Below are 10,836 nucleotides of genomic sequence, written 5' to 3' on the forward strand. Positions count from 1 at the left end.
CGGGACCGGGGGCGGGGCGGCCGGAGGGGCCGGGACCGGGAGCGGGCGGCGCTCGGCATGCCGGGAAGCGCAGTTCCACACGCCGTCCGTCCGCTCCGTCGGCGCGCCCGGTCCGCGCTGGCGGACTACATTTCCCAGGGGTCCGTGCGCGAGCACCCGCGGACTACACTTCCCAGGGGGCTGCGCGCGAGGGAGGCCCACTACACTTCCTGGGGGCCTGCGCGAGAGAAGCCCCGCCCCGCCCCGCCCCAGCCCCGGAGCCTCCGGTTCCAGGAGGAAGGAGGTGACCGTGGAAACGTGAGTTCGAGTCCGCGGCCTTGCGTCGATCCCGGCGGCCTTGCGAAGCACTCTTAGATTCTCTGACTGCAGCTCCCAGTCTGGAAAAGGGATGACGTTTCCACGATGTTCACGGAGAGGCTTGCAGCCCATAGTGAGATGCAAAGAGCAGAAAACTCTGGTTGTGGAGCGCGCCCGCGTGGCTCGTCTTGAGTTTGGGAGGTGCCCAGACTCCCGCCCGCAAGCGACTCGGCCATCCCTCGACTTGGTGGGTGGGGTCCCCTGGGAGGGCGGGACCGACCAGGCTAGACCTGGACCCCAAACCCCGGAGGTCTGTACGGGAAGCGGGGTGTCTTAGGACAGGCGGACCCCGCCGCGTCTGGAGTGCTCGTCCCACTGCCAGCGGAGGGGCCCCAACAGCCAAGTCTCCGGGCGCTTCGTCGTCTCCATGTGGCCAGGGGACGGTGGGGCGTGGGAGGGGGACTCCCAGTGCCGACTACCACCTGCAGTGGGGCCTCTTGAGGCCGCTCTCCCCCTTTTCCGCACGCGGAGCACTCCCGACCCCTCACTCCCATTGCTACAGCGGCGGCTGTGGGGCCCGGGAGCTGCCGCCCTCGCCGCGCTCTGCGGCGGGGCACCTGCAGGTGGTGGATGTGGAGATGGCTTGCCTGCTGGCCACACGTGGCCAGCTGTCCCCTCACCCCCCAGCCACCTCCACTGAGCTTGTGCCCACATCCTAGACCTGCTCCAGGCGTCCTCCACATCCTGGCTCTGCCCTGGGGCCAGGACTCGTCTCCACAGAAAGCGGGTGCATGGCTGGGAGGGATGCCTTTTAGAAAAGGAAGAGGGATTCACGTCTGTACTTCAGGGCCCCTGGGACAGGCCACTCTCTGGGGCCACTGACTGGAGTGGGGCCTCAGTAGTGACTGCCCGGAGCCACCGGGGAGCGAGGACGACAGGCCAGGCCAGACTGGGCCCTGGGCTTCCTCTCAGGTCCCAGAAAGAGAGGCTGTGGCCACAGCCCCACGTTCGTTTCTGAGAGGCTCTGGCACTGGTGACTTGTATGGGTCACAGGTTCCCATGTTCTTTGGTGGGGGTTTTTCCTGGGGTCCAGTTGATGTGGGAGACAGTCCCCCAGCCACTCTTGGTGTCTGGCGGGGGTGCTGTCTGCAACTGAGCTCTGTGCCCAGGAGATGGCGTGTGGGGCCTCCAGGCTGACACTTCCATGCGCCCACCTCCCTTCTGCAGCTTCTTGGTCCCCAAAGGGCCTAGCTGGCCTGAGGGTGGCCTCTGTCCTAAAGGAGGACACTCTGGCCCGTGTGCCTCTGGTGTGTGCTCCTGTCTTCTGGGGAGACATGGTCGTGTCTGCCCTCCCGACCCCCCGCGGCCGCCTTCACACGGGAGAGCAGCAGGTGTCTGTGAGGCAGTCTGTGGTGGTCCACACTGCGGGTTGAGGCACTTTTCCCAGGGTCTGGAGTGAGTCTGCTTGAGATGCCCCCATGGTGCTGGCATGGCCCGTCTGGGCCGTGTGGGACGGCGTGCGAGGTCTTCCTGGGTCTCCTCTTCTGAGCCGGGGACAGTTGCCCACACCTGCCGCAGCGCCCTGGCTGGGCTGGACTCCAGCTGCACTCACAGAATGGCAGGGAAGCCGGGGCAAAAGCGGCTGCCTGAGGCCATAGTGACTTGAGTGCCCCAGGTGGACACAGCCACCCTGCCCACAGGGTCATCGGGGGCTGCTGGGCTGCTCAGGGCCTGTGGGCACACAGGGTCCCTCCCCCGGACATGTGGAAGCAGTGAGGGCCAACCCGAGGGGTGGCGAGCTTCACGGCCCATCTGGGCCGCGGGGAGTGGCCTGGCTCAGGTGAGGGGGGTGTGCTCTCGGGGACAGGGTGTATTAATGGTGCCTTTTCCTTGTCCCGTGTTCTGATACTGGGCTGGGCAGACTCCTCCCAGGGCTGGCTAATTCCTAGAGACAACAGACTCCCCGGTGCAAACTGGGCAATCCAGGGCCCCGGCCCAGCACCCCCCCATCCCCGTGGGGCCCCCACACTCAGGGCCTCCCTCACCTGCCCCTCGCCCCCCACAGGTGCCCCACGACTAGGGGATCCTGACCCCGGGCACCGGCCTCACCCCTGGCACAGGCTCCCTCTTTCGTTCCCGCTCTGCCTCCTGACCACCTACCTCTTCCCCTGCGGCCCCCAGCCCGGGCCGGGCCGCCCCCTCCGCTCGGGGCCCGTGAGTGACGAGCTGTCTTTTCGATGGCAGTTGTCCCCTGATCTGTGGGCCTCCTCAGACCAGAGTGGTAGCAAAACCTATGTTCAAAATCAATGGAGGGTTGCAATCCTTTGCCTGTGACTCTGTACGACACCCAGCTCCGGGGAAGGTCCGGCCGCCCTGGGGAGAGGCCTGTAGAGGGCCTCTGTGGCACAGCAAGTGGGTCCACTCTGACCTCAGCCAAGCCTGACTGTGCGAGGCCAGCACCCGCCTGCCCTGGCACCCCAGGTTGCTGGGTTGGCTGCCCCCGCTACCTGCCGCCAAGGAACCCCTGTTCTGGTTGTCTGGGTCATCAGCCATGGACCCAGTGGTGAGGGCGCCCTGTCCTGGGTCCCTGTAATATCACAAGCACCCTCAGATCACATCAAGGGTGCCTCTTCTGGGAAGTCCTCTTGGCTTTCTGTGCTCCTGAGTGTACCCAACAGGCCCCTGCCTGCCAGCATTGATGCAGGGGACGGCTTCCTGAGGGGCGGGGCTCGCCCGAGTCACCCCATGGCAGAGTGTGTGCATGTCAGAGGCCATGACCTGTCAACCACAGGTGATAAACGCTTGACTGTAGGTGCAGTAGAGCCCCCAAGGTGACCTGGGGGGCAGTGGGGCACCTCCCATGGCCCTCCTGTTCCTCGGTGACAATGGCGAGTGGAGGTGCCCAGACGCAGGAAGCCTCCTGCAGATGGACGACGTGGGACTCAGGCGGTATCAGAATAATATTTATTGATCTGCTCGGTGCTACCTTGTTAATACTGTCACGTTGTCGCCGTGGCTGAGGTAATAGGGACAGACCCTCCGAGCACCAGCCCTGGGCGCCCACAGGAAGCAGCGTGGGCCCTCGGGTTGGGGGCTGGTGGCCTGGGCGGGGGGACATGGTTATTGCGTTGGACTTCTTCCCTTGCACGCTGGCGTCACACTGTCTCCGCCCTGTGCCCAATCACACACCCGTGCATACACGCTGGCGCCCGCCCGCTCGTGCCCACTCACACATGCACTTGCACACTGGCACCCTTGTCCTCTGCTCATGCGCCCACGGACACGCTGTCCTGTCTCCTGATAACACATACACTCGATAGTTACAGTAATCATAGTAAAGTAAAGAACGGATAAGTCGGGGTACAAGGAGAAAGTGCATATGTCGGTCTGATGGAGGGTGGACCCCGGCACCTCCCGCCCCGGGGCTCCTGGTCCCTGCAGCGGGGAGCCCTGAGCATGGCCCCTTGGGCACGGCCAGGCCTGGTGGTGCGATCACCCCCAGCTTCCTTCCGGGCTCAGGACCGGAGGTGTCCAGCCACAGCCTGGGCCCTCAGGGCCAGCGTCCTGGACCCAAGACAAAATGGACTAAAAAAATACACTCTTCAATCTCACAGCTGAGCGCCGCCTGGGGTGGGGGTGGGGGCTCCAGGCCTTTCTGGCTGGGTGCTCCACTGGGGTCGAGGCCAGCCCCTGGCCCAGCCGGCACCCTGGTGATGCTGTCTTGGGGGCTGGGTGGGCAAGGTGCTCGGCCCCTTGGCATGCGGACAGGAGGCCAGGAGGTGTGGGCGGTGCTGGGCAAAGCAGAGGCCACGTCCACGCAGGGGTGCGGTCAGTGGCACCGCTGGGGCATGCGGAGGGTCTGTGGTGGCCAGGCAGCCCTGCCCCTCAGAACTCCACGGTGCTTACGACTGTCCTTGGCTCATCGAAGGTGGCGATGAGCATCTGCTGGGGCGGGGGGATGGCGATGAGGCTGCCCACGTCCGGGGGGGCCCGGGGGCCCCCATCCTCCTCTTCCCGGGCTTCGTACAGCGTGCTGATGTGCAGCAGCGGGTGCGTGGCGTTGCGGCTCAGGATGGCCAGGGGGTCAGGCTTGCCCAGGCTGGCTGGCGACAGAGGGGCTGTGGCGGGGGCTGCGGGGGGCGAGCAGACGTGAAACGGACCCCCGGAAGGAAGCGTGGCCCGGGCTGGCTCTGCTGGGTACAGGATTTCCTTCTCGGGGAGCGGAGCATCTGCAAACAGCCGGACACACGGGCACATCACACCCTCAGGCCACCCCCTCTCTCCACCGACAGACCCCCCCGGGGCAGGCTGGCCACAGGAGGGCCGGCTGCGGCTTGAAGCCCCCAAGTGCCGTTCGAGGGCTTGGTTCTCCCTCTTTCAGTGTCATCCAGGCGGGGCTGGCTGAGCCCTTCCTCAAGCCCCAGCCTGCTTGGGCTGAATCTCCCGCCTCAGGAGCAGCCGTGCCCATTTCCAGAAGCTTCTCTAGAACCTGGGCAACCCTACTGTCATATCCTCTTGGGTGCTCCTATCTGTCTCATGGGACCCTGCAGGGCCCACCTGTGATCTCCCCTCAGGTTGGTCCACCCGCCGCCCGCCTCTTCCCCGCGCCCACCGATCCGGCCCTTGGCCCCTTTTCACAGGTTCCCGGAGGCCTGGTCCGCGGAGGACAGCGCGCAGGGGGCCCGGGGTGCCTGGCTGCCTACCTTTGGTGGGTGCTGCTGCCAGGCCGAGCGCACACTCCTCCGCCTGAGACAGGAAACTCCCTTCCTGGCTCCGGGAGGAGGGCAGGGCCGCGGCGGGCAGGGCCTCCGGCTTGGCCTTCTTGGTGCCCAGGATGTAGGGGTGCACGTCCAGGGAAAAGTGGCGCGCGTGCTTCTTGTCGGGCGCGGGCCCCGCGTCGCCCCCGCCGCCCTTGTAGTGGTGCGCGGCGCGCGCACCTGCGTCCAGCAGCGGCGCGATCAGCGTGTCTGTGGCCGTCTTGCGGCGCACCGGCTTGGGCTTCTCGGCCTTGCTGTTCTCCACGCGCATGATGGCCAGCGGCTCCTTGAAGGGCTGCGGCAGCGGGTTGCTGGTGGGGATCCACTTCATCTTCTTGCGCGGCCGCTTGACGACGGGCGGCTCGGCGGAGCCCTCGGGCTCGGCGGGGTTGGCGCTCGGGTCCACGGTCTGCACGCCTGCGTCGCGCACGGTGGGCGTGGCGTCGTGGTTGGACTGGGCCAGCGCGGCCAGCAGCTGCCGCACCACGTTGTCGTACATGAGGTCGCTCTCGTTGGTGATGAAGTCCAGCCGGTTGAGCGACTTGATGTGGTCGCGGTTCTCGTTGCAGAACATGGCCAGGATGTTGATGTCGCAGAACTGCGAGCGGCGCCACTGCCGGCGCGTCTTGATGCCCACCTTGTGCAGCTTGTCGAAGATGAAGTTGCTCTTGCGGAAGATGAACAGGTGGATGAGGTTGACGAGGATGATGAGGTTCATGGCGCACAGCAGCACGATGTCCACGCCCGCCACGATGCGCTGCAGCTGCACAGACGGCAGCTTGCAGCTGACGCGCACGGCCGGGGACGCGCCCCCTGCCGGCCCGTCCGGGGACGCGCCCAGCGCGCACGTGAACTCGTTCTGCTTCTGCGTGGCGTAGTAGGTGCACAGGTAGGAGATGGGCGCCACGCTGAGCAGCAGGATCAGCAGGTGCCGCGCCAGGTACAGCTTGGCCAGGAAGTTGCTGCGGCCGCGGCGCTCCAGGTACTTCTCGAACAGGTTCTGCTCAGGGCTCTTCTCCTTCTCGGCGTTCTCGATGATCTCACGCCGCTCGCGCTCCGTGATGCCGGGCCCCTTGGACTGGATCTGCTTCTCGATCTTGGGGGCGCGGCCCTCGGCGGCCCGGTGGTAGCAGTTGTCGATCTCCTGCAGCAGGAAGTTGAGCTCCGACGTGAGGCGGGTGGAGGCCAGGAACTCCCAGCCCAGCGCGGGGACGTACATGATGGCCGCGAAGGCCAGCAGCGAGTAGGGCAGCAGTTTGTGCTCAAACAGCGACGGCCACAGGCTGGCGTCCACGCCGGGCAGCGCGTCCCGCAGCTCCGTCCAGCAGTAGCCGCGCGCGTACAGCGCCTGGTCGCGAGTGAAGTTGTGCGGCGTGTAGCAGTAAATGGGCTCCTCTGGGGGCAGACAGGAGACTCGGGCTGGGGTGCGGGAGGACCACACACACACACGCGGGGGCCTGTGTTCCCCACCAGGCAAGGCCCCAGGCCCAGGAGACGTTCCACCTCCTACGACCAGCGTGGGGGCCCAGGGGACTTCCCCGGGGTACCCCCGCCCCGCACACACACAGCAGTTGGCTGTCGCACGGTGCCTCAGCCCCCCCCGGGAATGACCTACACTGCAAACCTCAGGTCCCTCCCTGTATCCATGGACTCTCTGTGTGCACCTAGGGAAGCCCAATCCCAGGGGGCAGCAGGACACGCCCTTCAGGCTGGGGCCCTTTTCTGGCAGCAGAGTTGGACCAGCCCCCTGGCTGGAGGAGGGCTGATGGCCTGGGAGGGTCCTACCTGGCCAGGGGCACTTATGGTGGCACAAATTAAGGAAAACAGATGTGGGCCCTGCCTGTCCTGCAGGGGTGAGGGGTGTCTCTCCAAGACCCACTGTCCTGGAGAAGGGCAAAGGGCAGGCCTGGGGAGCCTGGAAGCTGGAGGGTGAGGGTGGGCCTGGGCCCTGACAGGAAGCCTCTCCGGCGGGACGCAGTGTCAGCCGCCAGGAGCAGTGGACGCACCTGCGCTGCAGGATAAACGGCTGGACTTTGTTTCCCTCCCCGGTGACGACGGGCACAAAACAACAGCAAAAGGATGAGTCTGGTGCTGCAGGCTGGGCGCCGTCTGCGGCACGGGCTGCCCAAGTTCACGGCCCCTGAAGGACCGGCCCCTCTGCTGTCAGGCCAGCCTGATCCCCCTCACCACACGGAGCGGGTCCATGGTCTTCCTACCTTGCTGCTGCCAAGCCTTCCGCTGGCTGCTGGGATCCTGCCCCAGACCTGGCTCGTGACCCCACGTTCCCCTTCCCAATTTCACTGCCTCACCGACCTCCACGCGGGGCGCTACCCAAGATGTCCCGTCCTGGTGCCCAGAACCTGCAGGGAGGTGACTTTACAGACTCTGCGGGGAGTTAGGGTAGGACTCTTGGGGGGCTGAAGTCCGGTTATCTGGGCGGGCCCAGTGTCAACAGGGGTCCTTATAAGAGAGAGGCGGGAGGGTCAGAGTCCAGGATGTGAGGATGGAAGCAGAGGCCAGAGAGGAGAGACTCTGTTGTGACCTTGAAGGTGGGGGAGGAGCCGCAAGCCGGGAACGTGGTCGGGGCTCTCTAGAAACCAGGAAAGGCAAAGAGCAGTCTCTCTGGAGCCTCCAGCCCCGCTGACCCCTTGACTTTAGCCCCATTGTACTCATTTTGGCAGAACGCGGAGATCACAAATCTTTGTTACTTTAAGCCTCCAAATGTGTGGACACTTAGAGCAGCATCAGGAAACTAATACAGGAGGCGGCTGGCCACTTGCCGGGCGGCCGCTGCCTCTGCAGACCTTTCCTGCCCCCTCGTGCCTCCCCCGGTGGGGTGAGCAAAGGCTCTCCCACGGTGCGGGGGGCCTTGAGGCCACAGAGCTGCGTGGGGAGACTTGGCCCCTGAGATGTGTGGCACCCCCTCCCCAGAGACCAGTCAGCCACGCAGGCTCCCCTCGCGCCCCCACCCTGGAGCCAGCACAGGCCTGGAGCGCATGCTCGCCGGTCCTGGCTGGAGCAAAGACTTGCTTGCTTTCCTTCTGGAAGCAGGCGCACACTCTGGGGCTACTGCACGCCTCCAGGCTAGAGTGGCACACCCAGCTTATGTGGGACCCGATTATTTGGCCACTTTAAGAAAAAGCAGCTATCAGTTCCCCTGTGCAGACCCGTAGAACTGAGGAGCCTGGCTTCCGTCGGGCTCTCCTCTCCTGTCTCCTCCACGCGCCTATCTGGCCCCTCTGTCCACTGCTCGGGGGTCGGTGCCACGGGGCGGGGGCTGCTCACAGCAGTCGTGGCCAGGAGCCTGGGGTCTTTCTGCTGCCCGCTGCCCCCCACCCAGGGGACGTTCTAGGCCAGGAGGCCCACACCGCCTCGTCAGCTCCTCACCACCCTGGGTAGTGCCAGAATGTTACCACTGTGTCCCTGATGGGCAAACCCTGGTCCAGGGAGACCTGCACACAGCGAGGACCCAGGCACTGGGCGTCCACCCTGGGCAGGGTCTGCAGGGGAGTGCTGGAGCCCAGTGCTCCCAGCCAGCTCCCAGTGGACCCTTGCCCCTGGGCAGACACTCTCGCAGATGGATGCCGATACGGCGCTGGGGGATGGGGGCCCCAAGCATGCTCCTCTCTGGGGGCGGACTGGGCAGAGGGGCCTCCAGGGCCTCTGACCTCCCATCCGTCTTGCAGCCCTGCTCCAGCCTGTCCCCATGTGCCCGCAGGGCCACTCCTGGAGGTTCACCCTATGGACATGTGGTTCCCACCTGCAGGGCACGGTTCCTGCGCCGCGGGCCCCCCCTCCGTCCTCGGGTCTAAGCTCTGTGTGACGCACCAGGAGATGGGTCAGTTCAGATCGTCAGCCACTGTCCTGCCTCAAACCTTAATCCAGGTGAGCGGGCAGCGCTGCAGTAACGCATCTCAGCGATGCAAGGAGAGCAAACTCGGTGAACTGTTGCCAACCGCTTCGTCCTGTGACCTGGGACAAGCCTTCCTGGGGCAGCCATGGACCCCCAAGGCCAGGCCTGGTCCACGGGATATGCTCTAGGCCCCGGGGTGCCAGGCTCAGGGGCCCAGGTGGACGCGTGCATGTCCATGTGCGAATGTAGGTCAGTGTGGAGGGGCAGACCGGCACGAGAAGGGCTCTGGGCACCGCCTGGACCAGGGATGATGCCGGCAGCCCAAGCCTGGCTGGACACAGAGGGGCCCCGAGGCTCCACATGGGGTGAGCTGGACTCACAGGAGAACCTCAGAATGGAGGGGACAGGGGAGTCATCTGAGGAGGACAGTCCTGAGCCTGCCCCACTGTGCACATCTGTGGGGGGTAGAATTGTGTCCCCCGAAAAGATGTTCAAGTCCCAACCTCTGGTCCCTGGGAATATGACCTTGTTTGGAAACAGGGTCTTTGCAGATATGATCAAGATCCGATCACACTGGGGTAGGGTGGCCCCAACCCAGTGACTGGACCTCCTGGTAAAAAAGAGGAGTTTGGGCCCAGATGTCCAGGGAGAAGGTGCCCGTGTGAAAATGGAAGCAGAGACGGGGTGAGGCAGCCCCAGAAGCTGAAGAGGCAGGAAGGACCCTCCCGGGAACCTCTGGGAGCGAGGCCCTGCCCACACTTGGATTTTGCACCTTTGGTTCCCAGACTGTGACAGCTGTTGTGTTGTTTTGAATGACCAAGTTTGTGTCCATATTTGATCCAGTAGTCTTAGAAACAGAATACATCCACATGTGCCCTTGACACTTGTGGGTCACACCTGCGTCTGAGCGCATAGACTCTCCCGTCCCCAAGGGAATGTCCTATCCTAAGCGTGTCTGTCTGGGCATGTCCCCCCTCAAGTCAAAAGTTCCCAGGTCATGGGGACCCCTCAGAATGAGTCCTTTGGGAAAGAACCAATGCAGAGTGCAAGGTCTGCCCATGTCGCTCAGGAGACAGGGTCACATGTTCCTCCTGGAGGGGCACACAGGAGTCCCCACCCCCTGTGCCATGCACTGGTACCGCTGGCCCTCCAGCATGGACAGCGGAATGCAGAGGGGCCTCCCTGGACCCATCGCCAGCCAGATCAGAGTGAGGGTGCCATTCCCGGCCTCCAGCCAGCTCCGTAAGGACGGCCAGGCCACTGCAGACCACTCTTCCTCCTCCTCGCCTCGGGGCCTCCTCCCAAGCCTCAACCTGCCTCAGCCAGGGTCCTCCTGGTGCCCCCACGTCTGTCCACTTGAGGCCTCAACATCCCGGAACATCCCCTTTGCCGGCTCCGTCTCTGCCCCTCTTGAGCCCCCTCTTCCACCTGCGCGGGGCTCAAGGCTCCCCGCCTCCTGCTCGGCCAGGTGGATCCACTGCCCACCGGCGCTGGGTGCTCCGCCCCGCCTCTCGGGTCTCTGCCGCGTCCCTTCCCAGGCTGCAGCGCCCAGACCAAGGCCTGTCCCCGCAGCCGACCGGGACCGCCCGCTTCTCCGGGACCCTCGCGGCGAGCCCAGCCCCCCGCACTCCGCCCGCCCGCCGCGCGGGCGCTCTGACGGCCTTTGGCATCAGCTGTCGCGGTCTCCACTCCTCCGCCCCTCAGAGCCTGCCCACTCCCCCTCCCGGGCTCGCCTGCCGGAACCCGAGCCTCACTCACGCCTGAGGCCGCCGGGTCCAGGACGGCCCGCCCGCTGCTCACGGGGAGCGCTCGGGGAACGGAAACAATGCATCCGAGGAGGAGGCTCTCGCGGGCAGCCCCGAGCGCCCGGCGACACTGGCGGTGATGAGGGTCGCGGGGCGACCGTCGGGGGCGCGCCGGGAGCCCCCC

The 10,836-nt window shown here is 65.4% G+C and overlaps 1 protein-coding gene across 1 annotated transcript; it reads right to left on the reverse strand.

Annotated features, from left to right (window-relative positions):
• Positions 1-3,244: 3,244 nt before the first annotated feature.
• Positions 3,245-7,179, reverse strand: PANX2 (pannexin 2; the record flags this gene model as incomplete). The annotated part of the gene is made up of 2 exons (XM_029953911.1): positions 3,245-4,526; positions 5,001-7,179. Coding segments are annotated over 2 exons (2,523 nt in total), but the record flags the coding sequence as incomplete, so codon positions are not given.
• Between the last annotated feature and the right edge of the window lie 3,657 nt (positions 7,180-10,836).

The sequence above is a fragment of the Suricata suricatta genome, chromosome 10, assembly GCF_006229205.1.
Source record: "Suricata suricatta isolate VVHF042 chromosome 10, meerkat_22Aug2017_6uvM2_HiC, whole genome shotgun sequence".
Taxonomy (NCBI): domain Eukaryota; kingdom Metazoa; phylum Chordata; class Mammalia; order Carnivora; family Herpestidae; genus Suricata; species Suricata suricatta.